General features: G+C 50.4%; 1 protein-coding gene across 1 annotated transcript; it reads left to right on the top strand.

Annotated features, from left to right (window-relative positions):
- The first annotated feature begins 4,976 nt into the window (after nt 1-4,976).
- Nucleotides 4,977-20,163, top strand: Ism2 (isthmin 2). The gene is made up of 6 exons (XM_051196111.1): nt 4,977-5,556; nt 11,891-12,133; nt 13,433-13,793; nt 16,097-16,237; nt 16,503-16,586; nt 18,636-20,163. Exons 1-6 carry the CDS (start codon nt 5,425-5,427, stop codon nt 19,151-19,153), a joined length of 1,479 nt encoding a protein of 492 aa, XP_051052068.1. The 5' UTR covers nt 4,977-5,424; the 3' UTR covers nt 19,154-20,163.

Below are 20,163 nucleotides of genomic sequence, written 5' to 3'. Positions count from 1 at the left end.
TAACATCAATGCTAGCAAGTGTACTGGGCACTGCCAGCAACAGCAATGAAAAGATAGATGTAGACAAGTGTGTGAACATCCCATTTCTGTGCTAAGGGCTTGCACAGAAAACCCAAAGGGGATAATAGAAGTGGGTAACAGCTGGGCAGTGGTGGTGTACGGCTCTTTATCCCAGCACTCGGGAGGCAGAGGCAGGCAGATCTCTGACTTCAAAGCCAGCCTGGTCTACAGAGTGAGTTCCAAAATAGCTAGGGCTGTTACACAGAGAAACCCTGTCTCAAAAAAAAAAAGGAAGAAAGAACAGGGTAGCAGAGAAAACTTGGTGAGGATATGGAAAACATGACAGGTTTCAGTAAAAGACCTCAGTGAAGAGGCAGAGGCCCGAAGATGATTGCGAGTTTGGGGGGAGGGAGGCACTGCGCAAGGCTGGAGAGGCGAGGATGGTTATGCTGTCTTTGCAGGTTGGGGTCTGGGGAGGTGTTTGCTTTAGCTGTGAGGAAACCAGTGAAACGTTTTTCATTTTGTTCTTTCACATTTATTGGGGTGGGGGCGAGCATGTCTCTGTGTGAACATGCTAGTTCGCATGTGATCAGAGGGCAATTTGTAGAAGTCCATGCCTCTACCATGTGGGGTCCTGTCGACTGAACTCAGTAATATCAGGTTTGGTTTCAAAATGCCTTTACCAACTGAGCCTTCTTGCTGGCCAGAAAAATTTGCAGAGCTGATAAAGATGGCATGCTTTTTGTGAACACTGACAAGTTGATAAAACGTGCATGGAAATACAGAAGACATAAGAATCGTCTACAATTTTGAAAAATGGCATACATTGCCTGAAGTCTTTCTTTAGCATAGTAGGTATATTCTTGGCTTTAAGGTGCCTATAGATCACTAAATTCAGCAGAGTCCAGAAACAGACTCATGTGTAATGTGATCATTTGATTTTTTTTTCCTTCATTTTTTTCTTCCTTTCTTTGTTTTTGGGGTCTTTTGTTGTTTTTATTTTTGAAACAGGGTTACTGTGTAGCCCTAGAACTTGCTCTGTAGACCAGGCTGGCCTCAAACTCAAAGATCTACCTGTCTCCCTAGTGCTGGGATTAAAGGCATGTGCCACTATCGCCCAGCTTCAACAAAATATCCAAAGTACTTCAGTGAAGAAAATACAATTGCTGCTGGTCAGTGGTGGTGCAGCACAGGACTAGAGGAGTAGTTCAGTGGATAAAGCACTTGCCACTCAAGTATGAGTGCCCAAGCTCAGGTCCACAGCACCCGCCAGTACTAGCTAGCTAGACTAAATAAACCTGTGAGCTCTATGTTCAGAGAGAGACCCTGCCTCGGTAAATAAAGTGAAGAGCAGCTTCACATACACATGCACACCAAATATACACGCAAAGAATTTCTCTTAAAATCAACGAATTCACTAAAAATGGGCTGGAATGGTTAAGAGCATTAGCTGTTCTGGAGGACCCATGTCCAATACCCAACACCCTCATGGCAGCACGTAACTGTGACTCCAGTTCCAAGGGACCCAGTGCATGTGGCACTCAGACATATGTGCAGGCAAAATACCCACACACATAAAGTTAGTTTGGGGGCTTCAAATTTTATTTTTGTTTTTGTTTTTCTAGTCAGGGTTTCTCTGTGTGTTCTGGAACTCACTTTGTAGAGGCTGGCCTCACACTCAGAGATCTACCTACTTCTGTCTCCATAGTGCTGGGATTTCAGGCGTGTGCCACAACTGCCCAGCTTATAAAATAAAACAAGAATATTTGACCAAACACTTGTCCAAAAAGTCTGGCAAGGGGTGTGGTGGCACATGTCTGTACTCCCAGCATTTAAACAACTAAAAAGATAGTATCCCATTAAAAAAAAGAAGTTTAAATGAAAACAGTAAGATAACCCCATGCACACAGAATGACTAAAATTAGAAGAATTGTAATATTCAGTGGGCATAGATGTGGCGTAACTGGGGCTCTCTTAGGTTGCTGGCAGCTAGCATCTGAGAAACAAGATGGCTGCTTTACTTGGGTGTTTATTTACCCAAGAAAAAAGTAAAACATGGCCACACAGAACTTGAACACTCATAGCTGCTTTATTCATAACAGCCCCAAACTGAAAACAACTCACAAAACATTGTGTTAATGCAATGTACCCAAATGATAGTAACATGTACTACCCAGCAATGTAAAGGAACAATATCTATTAAATGTGTCGCTCAGAACAGAACACATGCTGAAGGAAGCCTACCCAAGAGAATACATCCATACAATTTTGTTGATAAGTTCTAGAAAAAGGCAAATAGGGGCACAGTAGCATCAGCTGTTGCCAGGAGCCAAGATTATGGGATGGTGACTATACAGAGAGATTGTTAAAAAAAAGATCATCTTCAAACAAACAAAAAAAAAAAAAAAAAAAAACCAAAACAAAACAAAAAAAAACATGAAAATCATGATTTTCTTAGAGAAATAAAAAATAAATGCAGAAAGTCTAACTCAGCAATGAGAAAATAAGATATGGAAGAACAGAAATTTACGATAAGAAGTATTAGAAATAAATGTGTATATGAAGGTAGAACTGGTTTCTTCCATACCTCAGGTAGACATCAATTGAACTTCTATGAGATAGGACAGAATTTGCATTCCAGTAGCCAAGAGTCACTTTGCTTTACTGTTGATAACTACAGATGTAACAATAGAGCTCAAAGACAAAGACTCATGGGATCATGGGAAGAGCAGCGCAGGATTACTCATGACTTTCTGTGTCCCCCCCCCCAAATTCTCATACACCTTTTTTCTTCATAAAGCACAGATAAAGAAATCACTCATAAGAAGCTCTAGTCAATGGGCATTGGTAGTGCATGTCTCTAATCCCAGCACTCAGGAGGCCGAGGCAGGTGGATGCCTGTGAGTTTGAGGCCAGCCTGATCTACAGAAACAGGCTCCAAAGCTACAGAGAAACCCTGTCTGGATAAAACAAAAACAAAAACAAACAAAAAAAGGCTCTAGTCTTAGCTATGATGGTAACATAAATACACACATTTTCTAAAAGTATCTGCTTAGTATGGCTGCAACACACATGCATGTTGCACACATGGGTAGGTGTGGGAGTTGGTTCCCTCCTTCCACTCCCTGAATTACAGGGATGGAACTCAAGTGGTTGACAGCAAGTGCCTTGACCAGCTGGGCCATCTCATTGGCCCACATGAATCTATACATTTCTTAAAACTCACTGAGCTGTACAGTTAAAATGGATATGTACCTGTTTGCCTGCATATATGTCTGTGCACCATGTTCATGCCTAGTGCCCATTGGAAGCCCATTGGAAGTGGGTGTCAGAGTCCCTAAAACTGGACTTCCAGACGGTGGCTGGATTAGTTACTTTTCCGTTGCTGTGATAAAACACCGTGAGCAAACTCAACTTATAGAAGAGTCTATTTGGGGCTTACAGTTTCAGAGGGATAGGAGTCATTCACCATCAGGGCAAATGGCACAACCATACCTGGAGCTGGAGCAGCTGCTGAGACCACACCCCAATCCACAAGCCAGGAAGCAGGGAGCACACTCAGAAGTGCCTTGAGTCTTTTGAAACCTCCAAGTTCTCCAGAAGTGACACGCCTCCTCCAACAAGCCACACCTCCTAATTCTTCCCCAACAGGTCTACCAGTTGGAGGACCAGCTGTTCAAACATATGAGTTTATGGTGACTATCCTCAAACCAGTGTAGACCCAGGCGTAGAGAGAGGCCTCTGCCTTTAATCCCAGCACTAGAGATGCAGAACCTGTAGGTGGGTCTCTGAGAGTTCGAGGACAGCAAAATGCTACATAATGAGATTATGTCTGGTGGGGAGGGGGTGGAGGGAATCAATAGTTGTGGGTGCTGGTAAGCTCATCTCTCCATCCCCTAGAAATGGTTATATTTTGTTATATGTAAACTGTGCCTCAATGAAATTGGTCAAAATCAGGAAAGATATCAGTTTCATGGCAATGTGGGAGCAATGTGGGAACAGGAGTGGGTGCAGCAGGACTCCTTTATTGACAGTTCAGAGGGGTGGGGAAGCTCGGAGTGAAGTAGCCATTGTCGACAATGAATGACAGGGAGAATTAATGAATGAACGAACGCGCTCATTATCCTCAGAGTCACATTTAATCTGGTAGAAAGTTTCAAAAGCAAGGCTAAAAGGCTAAATACCGGGGGAGAATGTAAAAGTGTTTATATTTTTAAAAATATAAAGACTTTAGTAAATGCAGTTTGATTTAGGACCTGCTCAGAAACTAAGGATTTTATTGACGAACATTTAAGTATTTATCATGTACCAGGCTGGCATCTTATGTAGCCCCTTTGACCCGACCTCAAGCCCATGCGTCACATCATTTACTGCCCCACAGCGTCTGCTGTTGTGGAGAACGGGAGTAACTTCAAAAAGCAAACAAACAAAAACCCGGTGCAGCTCTGAGAATTTCACTCTGCTTCAGCCACTCCTGAACAGACCACAACTGAGCATCTTGGCCCCTCTCTCCACTGCGCCCCCCCCCAAGTTCGCTCGTTTCAAGGCTCCCTCCTGCGTCCATCCCAGGTGGGCATCTCTTCACCCACACCATTAAGATTCCTGGTCTATGCCACAGCTTGGGGATTCAAGTTGCTCAGAGGTCGCCTCTCAGCGGCCTGCTATAAAGACCCAACCCGAGGGTCTGGCAGAAGGGGTTGGGCCGTCCCCAAAGATCAGCGACACCAGCTGTAGGACAAACACTCTGACCCCTGCGCTCAAGCCTTCCCCACCCCACAAGCCACATCCCGGGAATGTGGCTTGTGTGGTCTCCTGGTTCTGACCATCCTAAAAACTGAACGGGAACTGCGAGCAGGGACCGCAGGGTTCCTCGTCCGAGGCATCTTGCCAAGCCTACCTGGCTGCACGCACCTCTATGCTTGGGTTCCAGAGACTCCTGCCGCTCGCCGCGGGGCAGCCGCGCATCTCTGCCCGCGGAGGCCGGAGCTAGTTCAGGTGGCCGTCGTCGCGCCGTCGGGGAGCGCTACTGTGGCGCCGCAGCCTCCCCGCCCCTCATCAGTGGCCGCGCGGGGCTGCACAGCGCAGGGCGGCAACTTCCCCGGGACAGGAATTCGCTTGGGGCCGCGACGGCGACAGCGGAGGGGACTGGAGGCGGGGAGGCCGCCAGATCAAAGGAGCCGCCCGCGAGGCCGGGACGAGCCCGCGAGCGCCGAGGGGCCCCTCGGGGAGGGAGGGGGACACCAGGGCCACTGACCTGGATCGCGGACCCGGGCTCACCGGCCGCGCGCCCCCGAGCGCGCGCTCCCGCCTAGGTCCCCGCGCAGCCTTGTCCGGCCTGCGCCTCCGCCCGCGCTCCCGCCCCTGGAGGAGGCGAACGCGCTCCCGGGTCTGGCGGCTCCCGCAAAGCAGCCTCGCGGAGAGACGATGCGGCCACCACCCATGCGAGCGCGGCTCCCGCGCGCTCTGATGCTGTTGGCTGCGCTCCTGGCCACCGGCCGAGGGTTGCCCCTGAGGAAGCGGGGTCCCGGGCTCCACGGCCATTCGAGGATGGTGGAGGTGAGTGATGATTAGGACTGGAGGGACCGAGCGGGCTGGATGCCTCGGGGAGACGGGTTCCTCTGTGTATCCCTGGCTGTCCTGGAACCATTATGGCCTCGAACTCAAGAGATCCACCGGTGATGGCCAGGTACACTGAGCCTGCAGGAGTTTACATTCCCTACGGGTGGCCTGGAACCCAGGCGGCGCTGTAGCGTCCAGACTGCCGAGGAGAAAGTTGACTTTGGTTCCTGCTCTGCAGTGCCCCGGCTTCCTGGGTCCTATGCACCCCTTCCTTGCCCTGAGCGATCCTCATCTGCGGCCACACTGCTCTGAGAAGTCATGCGAGGTGGAGAAGGAAACTCCCCCCCAACCCCCTCCCTCCCGAGCTGTGCTCAGAGCTGTGGAGTGGTGGCCTGGGGCTGCCAAGGTGGGCCACCCTGCAGCAGCCCCTTAATTCTAATCGGCCAAGTTTGCATTAGGAGTTGAGGCAGGCTGAGGTAATCAAGGGCGTTCGGCACCTCACTGCACTGTCAGCCGTAAGATAGAAGAGCAAAGTGAAAGAGTGCAGGCTGTGTTAGACAGTAGGTCATGCGGTTTCGGTCACCAGGGCTCTGCAGCCCTGCCTGATGCTCTCCTCTCAGCGTTTCAGTGGGCATTCCCCAATCCCCATTTCCATGGAGGCTGGTTTGTATTCTAGAGCCAGCCTGCCAAGTCCTTCTTGCCCCAGCTGTTCTGGAGGAAGATCCTCATTTCCAAGACCGGAAGGAAACTGAGGGGGCCTGGACCTGTATGAAACAGGAATCGGGACTTCAAGACTTGGGCAGGAGTTTGGACCCTACTGTTAGGCTCAGGCTACCAGAGGCCTCCAGGGGCTGGCAACCCTTCCTTAACTTTATGTCCTATGGCCCTTAAGTAACACAAACCATTATCACCTCTAAGGCATTTTTTCTCCTTAGGTTCCCCGCTTTCCCCTGGTAGGAATGCATACTGTAAACCACAGGGTTGGAAGGAGAGCTTCTGTCATTCTGGGACACGGAATTTGTTGTCCTGGGAATAAGTGTGCTGTGCTTTGCAAGATGCCTACCACTGTTCCTAGCCATTGCCATAGGGCCAGATGCTGTCAAATGTTTCCTTGGGGACACACACATCTACCTGGCTATTGTTGAAAAACACTGATGTGGACAAATGCAGGGATTTCTGAACTGGATGCACAATCGAACACCTGTAATTCTAGCATTCAAGGTCCCAAAGGAGGAGGCTCACATTTCTGGGGCCAATATGTGCTATATAAAATCTCTGGATAGTCTGAGCCATAAAGCTACGACTGTCTCAAAGGAAAAGGAAAAAATAAAGCAATGAAATAATTAGAAACAACCATAGCAACAACAACAATATAATAACAAAAACAAACCAACACCAACAACAAAAAAGAGACTTTTGATCAGTCTCACTCTTAACCTGAGGATAATGATAGTGTTCAAATTAAATTGGCTTAGTAGGGCATGGGGACACAGGCTTGTGATCTCAGCACTGGGGAGGTTTAGATATGAAGATCAGAAACTCGAGGACATTTCTAACTGCTTACCAAGTTTGAGGCTACCACGTGAAAGCCTGTCTCAAAATAGAATAAAATTAATAAAAAAAATAAATAACTTGGCCTTATTCCTGTTCTCTTGGCATTAGTAGTTCTTATTTTAACTCATCACTTAGTGCTGTATTTATTTTTTGTATGTTTTAGTATGAGGGGATGTGTTACTTTAGAATCAGAATGGTATCCTTAGGCCCAGGATAGAGCCTGGCATAGCTCTGAAAAATACCTAAACATAGCTGGGCATGGCAGCACACACCTTTAATCCCAGCACTCAGGAGACAGAGACAGGCAGGTGAATTCCAAGCTAGCCAGGGCTACATAGTGAGACCCTGTCCCCCCCCAAAAAAAATCAAAAATAAGTAATTAAAAAGTAAAAATGAGACTACATCATCTCCGTGAACACATTGGTGTATGTTTCCAAAATCTGTAATTTCAAGTCAAGGGTCCTGTTGAGAAAGTGCAGATAGATATCCTGGGTGCTGAGTCAGAAATAAATGACCTGCCCAATAACCTGGTTCCTCAGTGGACCCACATAACTAAAGCCACAAGGTGCAATCCCATTTGTTAGGGAAGCTGAGGCAGGGGAATCATGAACTGAAGGTCATTCCTGGCTGCGGAGAAAGATCCTATCTGCAAGAAAAATCAAGTCACAGAGATGTTAAATATAGATGGGAGCAAGGCCAGCGACAAAGCAATGTTCCACAAAGGTCGGTGCATCTTTACATGGCATATCTGATACTGACCAGATGTTGCCATGCCAGATGTTGCCAAATTGTTTCCTGAGAGAAACACACCCCACATCATGCCTGCATCATTTTATTTTATTTGGTGTGGTTGTCAAAAAGTCCCACTTGAGACAAATCCAGAGGCCTCAGAGCCAGATGTGTGTGAGTGCCCCTGTGATCCAGCAATGAAAAGACCCAGGGACTTTGTGAACCAATTGTGTCGCCCCTGACTCCAGCAGGCCTGACACAGAGCCTCAGTTTACTTCCACAGTAAAATGGGTTCAAGAACCCATTCTGTGAACTGGAGTGTTGAGTAAGAAACCTTTGGACTCACAGATACAATCGTCCAGTCACCCAAGGACAGGGTGAGAACTAGACAGGCAGGCACAGTATGACACAGCTCTGCCCCCTGCCCCATTGAGATACAAATGCCACCCAGACAATCCATGAGGCTGGCCTCTCTCGTGTGTTGTTTTATTCTCATGTAGGGAGGCAGGAAGAGAGAGTGAGCCCAGTAACTAACCCAGGCCTAGTATGTGGAGAGTCCTGCTGGTACCGCAGCCTGACACCCTGGCAAGGTGTGAGAAAGTTAGGAGAGGACTAGGTGGTGGGGGCCAGAACAAAGCAAAGAGAGAAATGGGGACAGCTTTTCTGGGCTCCCAGGCCTGGAGGGTGCCCTCATGACACAGTTCCAGAGGTTCACCCAGCAGCCCAGGTCTTGCCGCCACGGTGGGTCTTGCCGCCATGGCGGGAAGCACTTTGAAGGGGCCGGCTGACAGACAAGGACTGAGTACAGAGGAAGGGCCTTGGGAGTCCCGACACCTGGCAAGGTGCCCACACTCCTCTTCCGATGTCACAGGAAAGCAGGCCCAGATGGCAGGAGAGGGAAGGGGTTTGGAAGGTCTCTGGTGTCGGGTGGGCAGCCTAGAGATGCAGGTGTTTTCCTAGAGGTAGCCCTTCAAGAGCCTGGGGCCTGACTGTCTGACTAGTCAAGAGGGGAGCTCCATGGAGCCACTTTAATACCAAACCTAGGGCTTGTCTTTGCAGCCTCCAACTGCATCTGCCCACCTCCCTGGATCTTCTTGTCCCTCCAGACCACTCTCTCTCTCTCAGTGGGGAACAAAGAAGAAGCTGGTCAAGGGAGAGAAGACCACACAGGGATGGGGGTGGGGGCCTGGATCTCAGCTGCCTGATCTCAGTTGGTTCCCTCTTTCAAGGGTCAAAAGCAGGCCTAGGGGTGTGGCTTGGTTGGTAGAGTTCTTGCCTAGTATACACAAAACCCGGCACTTTGTAAAAGGACAGATACAGTGGTGCACACCTGTAATCCCAGGACTCTGGTAGTGGAGGCAGGAGGATCAAAAATCCAGGGTCATTCCCGAGGTCTGCCTAGACTGTGTGAGACCCTGTCTCCAAACAGTCATAACAACGACGACTATTATAGTGGCCAAAACGGACGAGAGGCAAAAGGAAGACGTGCCCTAGTGGCGTAGGGTCTTGCTCACTCAGCACTGTAGAGCAGCAGGCAGCACACCTGAGCTAGAGCCCCTGCCTGGAGTTAGCAAGGCACTGGAGTTCAGAGGGCAGACTCCTCCCTGGCCTGATGCCTCAGACGCCATGTCGCAGCCTTGGCTGGGTAAAGAGGCAGTCGATTCGCCTCTCTGGTCCTTGGTGCCTCACCTGTGAACCAGGGGTGATGTCAGGACCTGCCCAAAGGGTGGTCGTGGGCATTCCGAGACCCAGTCCCTGTAGTTACCCAGCAAGCCTGGCTGTGTAGCTAGCTGTAGGCGCTTAGAATCTCACACCAGCAAGAGCAGAGCAGTCAACCTAATGGGCCCTGGGAAGCACACCACGAGGCCTGACCTGTGCTGACGGAGCGCTTTGCCAGCAGTGCCCTTTGAGGTCCCCACTGGGTGTCGGGGTAGGCGGTAGAACAGTCTGTACTAATCAGGAGGAGAGCAATCCTGTTCCTCTAACCCACGGCCCACCGCTAAGTGTCTGTCTAGACCTTCTGCGAGACCAAAGCAACCGAGTGTACAGTCAGGCTCTGTGCGTATGGGCCAGGTCTCAGAAGCTGGGCTCCAAGGAGGGGCAACAGTGACCTACACCTGAGTCCAGATTCTGGTATGGGACAAGCTCCTGACCCCTGAGGCACGGGGGTGGGAACAGGCCAGTGGGCAGATTTGGCTCTGTGGTAAAGAAGGGGATCAGAATATTGAGCCCATCTGGAAGCACTCGGTCAGTGCCGCCTGGTCAAGCCACTGTGTATGTGTGGGGGGTAATCATGAGTCCTAGTGCCCTGGTGTAGTTATCGCAACCTCTGAGATCTTCCTCTAGAGCACTAACATAAAGAAGGTGGTGTTCACCCCTCAGGGTTGCTGGTTCATTTATTCACTCAGCAGGGACTTAGGGCGCTCCTGCAGGAAGGACATCAGGGACTCTTAAAAGCTGGGGATGCAGGGAACAAAGAAAGGCAGCTTTCTGTCTCTACAGGAGGTGCTCTTGGATGGAAACTGGTTGGAGTGAATGATGGCCAGCAAGTAGAGATTAGCCCAGGCACGGGGACTCAGGTGCGCTGGAGGTTGGCTGCAGGCCAGGACTCTGTACTCTATTTATGTACTTCCCGACCTTACTTCCAGGTGTTAGCGCCCAGGAGTCTGAGGGTTTTAAACTTTTCTTTCTTTCGTCATTATTATTATCATTGTTTTACGTGTGGGGGAGTTTTATCTAGTCACTCGATGTGCACGTGATGCCTCAGACACTAGAAGAGGGCACCTAATCTCCAGAAACCGGAGTTACAGACAGTTGACAGCTGCCATGTAGTGCTAGGTACTGAACCTGAGTCCTCTGGAAGAGCAGCCAATGCTCTTAAGCACTGAGCCAACTCTCCAGGCTGGGAATGGGAGCTAGTACCTTCCTGTAGATATTAATGCGAAGGTGCAGTGAACAACAGAGTGTTTAGAATAGGAGACTAGGGGTGTGGCTCAGGTAGTGGACTGCCCAGTTAGCATAGGTGAAGCCCTGGGATAGATCTCTGGCACCACATAAAAACAAGCATGGTAGCACACATATAAGATAGAAGCAGAAAGGTCAGGTGTTCAAGGCCAGCCTCAGCTCCATGAGATCCTGTCTCATAAATAAATATATGTGTTAGAGGTGAGGTGGGAGGTGAGGGTATTAGTTGGTAAAGTGCTTTATAGGGCCAGGTGTATGGTGTACACCTTTAAACCCAGCACTCAGGAAGCAGAGGCAGGCAAAACATCCATGCATATAAAATTAAATTTTTGTTGTTGCTGTTGTTGTTTCCAGACAGGGTTTCTCTGTGTAGCTTTGGAGCTTATCCTGGCACTTGCTGTGTAGTCCAGGCTGGCCTCGAACTCACAGAGATCCACCTGCCTCTGCCTCCCGAGTGCTGGTATTAAAGGCGTGTGCCACCACCGCCCAGCTATAAACTGAAACTTTAAAAATATTTTAAAAGGCAGATGGCATCTGAAGAATGGCAGCCAAAGCTGTACTCCAGCCTCCACAGGCATGTACACGCGCATCTGCACACACACACACACACACACACAGTGTAAAAAAAAAATGGCCTGGGGTGGTGGTGGTGGTGCACACTTTTAATCCCAGCACTTGGGAGGCAGAGACAGGTGGATCTCCATGAGTTCCAGGCCAGCCTGGTCTACAGAGTAAGTGCCAGGACAACCAGGAATACACAGAGAAACCCTGTCTGAAAACAAAACAACAAACAAACAAACAAAAAACAAAATAAAATAAAAACAACAGTAACAATAAAAACAAAACCAACAAAAAAGGCTTGAAAAACGACTACTTTGTGAACACAGTTCATTTTCTGCCTAGTTGTACCTCAGCCTATCCACTAGGGCCCTTAAAGCTTTCCAGACACATACTCCAGATGCCCTGTCACAGGCAAGCGTCTGGTACAGCCGGGCCAAGGGCTCCTACCTCCTACACCCAGTCCCTTTCAGGACACATGGGATAAACTCTGACATTAATCGCTCCACCTTCCCTTTCTCCCCAGGCTTCACCTGTCTCAGATCCCGGCTCTCCTCAGGAAAAGGAAGTAACACCAGGCTTTGCTGAAGACCATCTTCAGACAGAGCCATGTCAACCCAGGTGTCAGACCCTCCCTGAGCCAGCAGCTCTGACTCTAAGTACAGCCACCCCTCCTAGGACTCTAGGACACACACCCTTGCTGTTGGAGCTGCAGAAGCTGCCAGGATTGGCCAACACAGACTTGAGTGCTCCGAACCCCAATATCCAGGTGAGGCTGTAGAGGAGGTGTTTGTCTAGGGGATCTCTGGAGAGGTGCTAGGCTGGCAACTGAGCCTCTCCTTATCCTCTGCTGTCTGTGTGCAGACAATGAACCTCCTCATGCAATGGGAGAAGAGTATCTGCCCCTCTCCTTGCCCGAAAGTCCGTTGGCTCCTGAACCTTGACCCTAGATGTAGCAGGGGACAAATCCAGCAACCTGGTAGGACTATCTTGAGGATTGAGTTCAGGGACACCCTACCCTAATACTGTCAAGGATCCTGGAGTGCCTTACTGCATGTAGAAAAGGGATTCATGCCGGAATGGGGGGGTGGGCTGCTGGAACATGGGAAAGTCCTCAGAAGGGTGTACCAGGAAAACAGGCAGAAGTCAAGCAGTGTCTTCTACTGCCTATCCTGAATCCAACAGCATTGTATCAAATACAGAGTCTCTGTGTATTATTTGGGGCTGGCATGGTGGTGGGACAAGACCAGGCGGCGGGCAGAAAAACATTACTCCCTACAGCAGATTAGTTTGTTTGTGTAGCAGAATACTTTGGCCAATGGAAAGAAAGACTGTAAAAGTGCAGGACGTTCTATGATTGTTTCAAAGTCTGTCTACCTGTATTAAAATAATATATACACGTGTACACACAAAAATCACAGGTGTCTCTCTTAGTGGTGTAATGGAGGTGATTTTCATTTGTTTGTTTTTCAAGACACAGCCGCTCAATGTAGCCCTGGCAGTCCTGAAACTTCCCTGTAGACCAACTGGCCTCGAACTCAGAGACCTACCTGCCTGTGCTTCCCAAGTGCTGGGATTAAAGGCATGCACCTTCACATCTGCTTCACTTTCTTCTCTGTATTGTACTGTTTACCCCCAAATTTTGTTCTGTGACCTCCTATTATTTGAAAGTACCCAAGAATAATGTTTTTCAAGTTCATATTCATGGTGCTGGTTATTTATTTATTTGTTTGTTTATTTATTTACATGGTTAGTACATTTGGAACACTCCAGATGGCAGTCTGGGGATCTTACACAGGACATCTTATCCCCAGCCCTGCTCTGGGCTTTTTCTGGTCCTTGAGGCCAAGCAGGAAGCAGAATTCCAAACAGCTTCTCCTAAACTAGTGGGCCCGTGTGTCTACATCCAGCTGACTCTGACACACAGGAGATCCTACCCCGTGCCCTTTGTTCCCTAAGAGGCAGGGAAGCCAGCAGCCTCGGTGGCAAGGATGGGCCTCCTTAGCTTCTGGTTCAAACCCATCTCTTTGCTGAGCCTGTCTGTCCGGCACGTCTGTCCTTCCCACAGGTGACCATCGAGGTGGTACAGGACCCCCAGGCTGAGGTAGAGATGGACTTGCCTTCTGAACCCAGCAGTCTCTGGCCCCTGCGCGCCCCCAGCTGGCTGCCCACCAGGGAGTTCTTCTGGCCCCTCTTCTGGGGCTACCAGGAAGGTGAAGAAGGAGGCACCAGCCTCAAAGACACAGCCCCAGGGGCAGTGGAAGAAGAGGAAGGAAAGGGTTATGCTGCAGAGTACGGTGACGGTGATGACCAGGAGGGCGGTGAAGAGGACAAGGACGAGGAGTGGTGGCCCAGTGGAACCACAGACAACTGGGACTATGGCTGGCTGGGTCCTCAGGACCAGGACTTCCAGGAGTCAGACGGCTATGGTGAGTGGCCCAGTTTGGCATCCTCAGCGGCTGCCCTGCTAGGTTCTGAGTGGGAACGAGTTGGAGGGGGATGGGGAAAGCTTCCCAGGCCAGGAGAACTGGGCAGGTCAGCAGCCTGGGCCTATACAGGTACCACTGAAACTCCAAAGGGACCCAGTCAGAATTAATTTCTTCCCTCCAACATTCAACTTGCACTACCGCTCTGAGCTCCCCTAAGCAAAAGCTACTTAATAGCATAAATATTTATATTTATCAGTTTCTAAAATAAAAAAAAAAAAAACTGAAAAATACTCAAGTTACCACTCACAGTGAATCTCATTTTGAGATGGTGAGTTTGACTACTGACCCTGCAGCTTAGCTGCTGAGTCACCCCAGGCAAGTCACTTAACCTCTCTGTGTCTCTGCTCTGTTGTCTCTGAAACAGGTAGTCATGTGTCTAAATGACACGGAGTCGGTGTGACAGTAAATAAACAAGCTTATATACAGCCAGATATGGTAGTACACAACCCTAGCCTCAGCGCTCAGGAGCCCAAGGTAGGAGGCTGAGAGTTAGAGACTAGCCTGGGCTATGCAGCAAGTTCCATGCCAGCCTGAGCTACCTTGAGACCTTGCCTCAAAAAGTAAAACAGCTGGGCTATTGAGATGGCTCAAGGGATAAAGCACTTATAATGCATGGTTGAGGACCAGGGTTCAACTATTATGGAAAAAAGCCTGGTGGTATGTGTGCCTTTAATCCCAGCACTTGGGAGGCAGAGGTGGGTGAACTTTGTAAGTTCAAGGCCAGTCTACAGAGTGAGTTCCAGAACATGGTGTTTGGAAAACAAAATAAAAAACAAAACAAAACCAAAAGCCAGCTGTGGCAGTCCACCTGTATTCCCAGCATGTAAGAGGTAGAAACAGGCAATCCCCAGAGTTAGCTGACTGGCCACACTAGCTGTGTGGCAAGCTCTGGGTTTTAGCAAGGGGCCCTAAGTCAACACGTAAGGTAGAAAGTTATTATAAAACAACAACAACAAACAAAAGACACCCTGCTGGGCAGTGGTAACACATACCTTTAATCCCAGCACCCAAGAGGTAGAGACAGGGGGATCTCTGTGAGTCCGAAGAAGCCAGCCTATTCTACTGAGTGAGTTCCAGGACAGCCTTCAAAGCTACAGAGATACCCTGTCTCAAAAACAAACAAAAACAAAGCACCCTATGTCAACCTTGGGGCTACCCACACAAACACACGTACACCCCCAAAGCATGTGCACCTCCACATATATGAGCACACAAGGACTCATGCCACATCCATACATATGCCAACAATGTATACGTGAAGTGTCAGCCTGTGATAAAGAACGTGCTGGCTCTCTTTATACCTCCTGCTGGGACGGCCATTTGTGCACGTGGTGTATTTCCCATTGCCTCTGGGTACACAGTCTCACTCTCTGCCGGAAGCCCTGAGGTCTTGTTCTCGGATTGCTGAGGTGCCGGGGGATTAAGACTAAATCAGACAAGCTCTTCCCGATTTCCTAAACTGATGTAAACAGACCCTTCCAGGAGTCTCAGCGTTTCTCCCATTCATCACCCTCCAACTCCTGGTGCCAGCTGGCTGGAGGCCTGCCTTGGAAGCCAGCGAGAACAGTGTGCCAGACCGGTGGAATTCCACACTGAGACTCAGACACAGGCCTGGGCTGGGGTGTTTGAGCTCTCCCAGGTAAAGAAAGGGAATCAGGAGAATCTGTAATAACCCCAGACCTAGGGAGGAAGTATTGCCACCCTTGAGTTCCCGCTCCTCCTCTTTGCTACTATTGGAGACAGAGTATCCTGAGTCCCAGGCTGGCTTCAAACTTAATAGTCAGAGGCTCTTATCTTTCTTCCCTTGTCCCTGCTGCTGGGATGGCAGTCAGTCGCCACCACACCTGAGGCTGGGGATGGAGCCCAGGGCCCTGTGCAATGCTACACAGGCACTATTGACCACTCTTCCTTGGTTTTGATGGACATTAAAAAAAAAAAAAATGCTAGCTCAGAAATGTAAAGGACTTGCCTAAGGTCACACTGATAGTGGGCCTGGTGGCTTCTAGTCCCAAATATCCCTGAGTTGACACAGTGGGTGGTTAGAGTGTGTTCCGTCTCAAAAGCACCTCCCGATGCATTTGCGCAGCAGTTCACTGCACATGGACATCTAGCTGAGAGGATGGGGGTAGGGGCTGGCTGGAAGCCAGTTATGCTCCATACCTTGGCCAGGGATAAATTGCTAATTTGCACCAGTGTGTCCTGGTGGCTGAGGACACTCATCCTGGTCCTTTGCTTCAACCCAGACTACGAGCCTCAGGAGGAGTGGAGCACCTGGTCTCCCTGCAGTGGAAGCTGCAGCAGCGGCCACCAGCAGAGATCTAGGCCCTGCGGCTATGCCTGTACCGCCACAGAGTCCCGGGTCTGCCACCTGCCCCCCTGTCCTGGTGAGATGAGCTCCAGCCCCTGCATGGGAGTGGCTAATGGGGCTCACAATCTGAGCTTGGTTCCCGGATAAGGTTTGAAAATGGGATGCTCGTAGGAGGGGTGGGCTCCGGAGCGGGGTATGGGAAGCTCACCGATATGGTGGTCCTGACCCAGGCCTGTCCCAGATGCTGTGGGCACCGAGAGCCTAGTGAGGGCTGGGCTTCCCTATCGGGAGCACAGAGGTGCCCTGGGGTGCCACCAGCCTGGCCTCCTCTCTTCCTAAAGGCACAGAAGAGGAGCACACCCTGGGCTTTCCCAGTGAGGGGCGCCAGCCCCTAGCCCACAATGCTACGGATATGCTTGATCCAGGTTAGTGGTGGGGAGGGGGCTAGACTTTGCTACTGGGTCGTGGGGAGCCTCCCTCGGGAGGAAGGGGCATCACTGTGTAGCAGGAGTCACCGGGCACATATTCCTATGGGAGAGATTGTAGCCAATTATCCTTGCCTAGCTCTGGATTCCTACCAGGAAAGGGGTGTCGATGGGAACCCCAGAGCTAGGAGATGTTGAAGTAAGGGGAAGAGGGAGCTTCTACTTCCACTCCTTGGTTAGTTTTTGGAGGCCTCTGGAAGTCTCTGTCTAGGGAGTACCTGTCGAATGAGCCAGTGTTCCAACATCCCGGGTTGTTCCCTGAGGACAGCAGGACACAGACCTTGCTTTGACGGCACACTCCCTGCTGGTGTTCCTGGGCCTCACCAAAGGCATGGCTCATGAGTCTAAATTCTACAAAGTGAAATGGAAGCTTCCTGACCCTGTGCCGTGTACTTGGGCCTACAGTAAGGCTAAGCTTCCCTGGAGGAGGTCCGGCATCTGTCCTCAAAGAGGTCAGGTCTCATGGGGGTGCACACGGCCTGCAATGTGAAGGACAGAGAGCCAAAAGGAAAGGGTGCCTTTTCTGAGTGGCCAGACTCTGAGGTTACATGTTGCTAGGGAAAGAGGGGAGGAGGCTGCAGAGACAGGAAGTCACAGAAACTCAGAACAGTTGAGCAACTCACCAAGGAACCATACCCTAAGAAAGGCTGCTAAGAATTAACCAGCAGGGCAGTGGTGGCACATATCTCTAATCCCAGTACTCAGGAGGCAGAGGCTGGAGGATTTCTGAGTTTAAGGCCAGCCTGGTCTATAGAACAAATTCTAGGATAGCCAGGGCTACAAGGAGAAACCCTTTCTGGAAAAACAACAAACAAATAGAAGGAGGAAGTAGAAGAGAATTATTGATCGGCAGATGGAAACAAGTGGATTAGTTCAAGGCTAGTCTTGGCTACATGAGACCTTGTTTCCAGAAGTAAGGAAGGTAGGGAGGAGAGGGGAGGAGCAAGAACACTGAAAAAAAAAATTTTTTTTTTTTTGTTAAAAAAAACTGTTGTCCTGACAGGCGTTGGTGGTGCACACCTTCATTTCCAGCACTCGGGAGGCAGAGGCAGGTGGATCTCTGTGAGTTTGAGGCCAGCCTGGTCTACAGAGCAAGTTCCAGGACAGCTAAGGCTGTTACACAGAGAAACCCTGTTTCAAACAAAACAAAACAAAACAAAACATCATTGTCTTTTTGAGCTGGAGAGATGACTCAACTGTTACAAGCACCAGCTTCTCTTTCGGAGGACCAAGTTTCAATTTTTCAGCATCTGCTTGGGGGCTTCAGTCTCAGAGATCTGCCATACTCTTCTGTCCTCCACAGGCTCTGTGCATACGTGACACACAGACATACATTTAGGCAAACACCCATGCACATAAAATGAAAAACAAAACAAAACTGTTGTCCTTGGTGGGAGATAATAACTCAGTTGGTAGAAAGCTTGCCTAGCACTCATGGAGCCTTTGGTTCACTCCTAACAGGGCATAAACTGGGCATGGTAGGGTACGCCTGCAACCTTACCACTTGGGAGATGGACACAGGAAGATTAGAAGGTCAGTCACCCTCTGCTACATAGCAAGCTTGAGCCCAGTTTAGACTACAAGACCCTGTAGAGTAAAACAGCAAACAAAACAGAGAAACAAACTTGTTCCCATCACATTCCCACTTATCACGGCTCCCTCCTATGATCCCAAGCTCTTTCCCACAATCCAGAACCGAAAGAGATGATGCCAGTGTCCCACAGGGGGCTGCCAATGCAAAGCTAGTGTCTCTTCTGAGCCACAAATTCCTGCTTCGGGTGCCTGGATGGTGAGGGGTGTCATTTTCTGATCTATGTCTTTCTTGAGTCCTTCATTTCCGACCCAGGAGCTCTCCTGAGCCATGCCTTTGCCCCAGCTGGGGGCTTGGATTTCCTTTCCACAAGATTGACCTTGATCAGCCTCCTCCCTACCATGGGGCTGGCAGGCAACTCTGATGAGCCCTCTCATGTGCCTCCTTACCCTCTGCAGATGTGGACAGCTGTGAGAAGTGGTTGAACTGCAAGAGTGACTTCCTAGCTAAGTACCTGAGCCAGGTGCTCCAGGACCTGCCCAGCTGCCCATGCGCATACCCTCTGGAGGCTGTGTACAGCGCCGTGAGCCTGCGGGATGAACATCAGGGCCGAAGCTTCCAGTGGCGGGATGCTAGTGGCCCGCGTGAGCGCCTGGACATCTACCAGCCCACTGCACGCTTCTGCCTTCGCTCCATGCTGTCAGGCGAGAGTAGCACACTGGCTGCCCAGCACTGCTGCTATGACGAAGGCAGCCGGCTGCTGACCCGAGGCAAGGGGGCTGGAGCTCCGGACCTAGTCAGCACCGACTTTTCTCCTGAGCTGCACTTCAAGGTAGATACGTTGCCCTGGATCCTGTGTAAGGGGGATTGGAGTCGCTACCACACCGTGCGCCCCCCCAACAATGGCCGGGCCTGCGCAGACAACCCACCCGAGGAAGAGTACCTGGCCCAGCTGCGGGAGGCCAAAGAGTACTGAAGAGGGATTAGAGAACGGTGCTTCTGCCCATTAGGGTTCTTCTGAGAGGTAGTCTGGACTGCATACCCCCTCTTGTGACGCTGAGTCAGGAGAGCCCAGGTATCTCAAGGATTGATGAGGAGGTTGGAGGGTGTGTCAGGGTTAGGGCCGCTGGGCTGTGTTGGGTTGTGTCTTGTGTCTGAAGGAGAGGAGTTGTTCCAGTCTCGCCATGCGCCCTTTCTCCTTTCCTGCAGAGCAGGGCCCTTCTGCAGCTCTTTCTGCTCAGGGTTGAGCAGGACGTTCCAGATGCACCCAAGTTCCCAGGGTCTGCTGTGAAGTCCTCAGATCTCCCCCTCCCCCATGGCCAGTTGAGGAAGAGCACAGGGAGGGGGTAGAAAGGACAGACTTTCATCTGACCTCACAGCTGCCCCTTGCTGGGCTAGCAGAGCCAAGGTGACCTCCCCTCCTTTTCTCCTACCCCATCCCATGCTGTGAGGTCATCAAGGGGGCTTGAGAGGACAGCTGAGGGGGTGTTGATTTGAGGCCGGGAACTGCCAGCTGTTTCTGGTCCGTCTTGGTTCGGTCCCCAGATGGGAAGAATACGCAGACTGCCACTGCCACAGCAGCCAGGCTTGGGGTGGCCTCAGAACTGGGGGTGGGCTCAGGAGGGTGTCATGTGCCTGTAGTGGTTGCTAACCCAGGAGTGTGGCAGGGTAGACAGTCCTACTGTTCCAGTTTGTGGTGTCAGACACCAGCACCCATCCACTTCAAGTCCCCACGTGGCGCCTTTGAAAGCCGGCCGGGAGATGTGGGCTTCGGCTCCCAGCACACCTGTGCCTCTTCCCAGCCACTTCTTACCCCCCAAACAACCACACTTTGTCTTCTCTGGAGTGGAAGTGTTGAAGAACCAATGTTTTGTCTCCATTCACAAATCTTCCAAAAGGCCTTGGAAGGGGACTTGAGTTCCAGCCCCCTCCACAGCTGTCCGGAAGCTGTCCCGAGATCCTCAACAATAAAGCACTTTATTTTCA

Source organism: Phodopus roborovskii, unplaced genomic scaffold (genome assembly GCF_943737965.1).
Source record: "Phodopus roborovskii unplaced genomic scaffold, PHOROB, whole genome shotgun sequence".
In the NCBI taxonomy this organism is placed as follows: domain Eukaryota; kingdom Metazoa; phylum Chordata; class Mammalia; order Rodentia; family Cricetidae; genus Phodopus; species Phodopus roborovskii.
The sequence above is the reverse complement of the archived record's forward strand: the minus strand, read 5'-3'. Positions and strand labels throughout refer to the sequence as shown.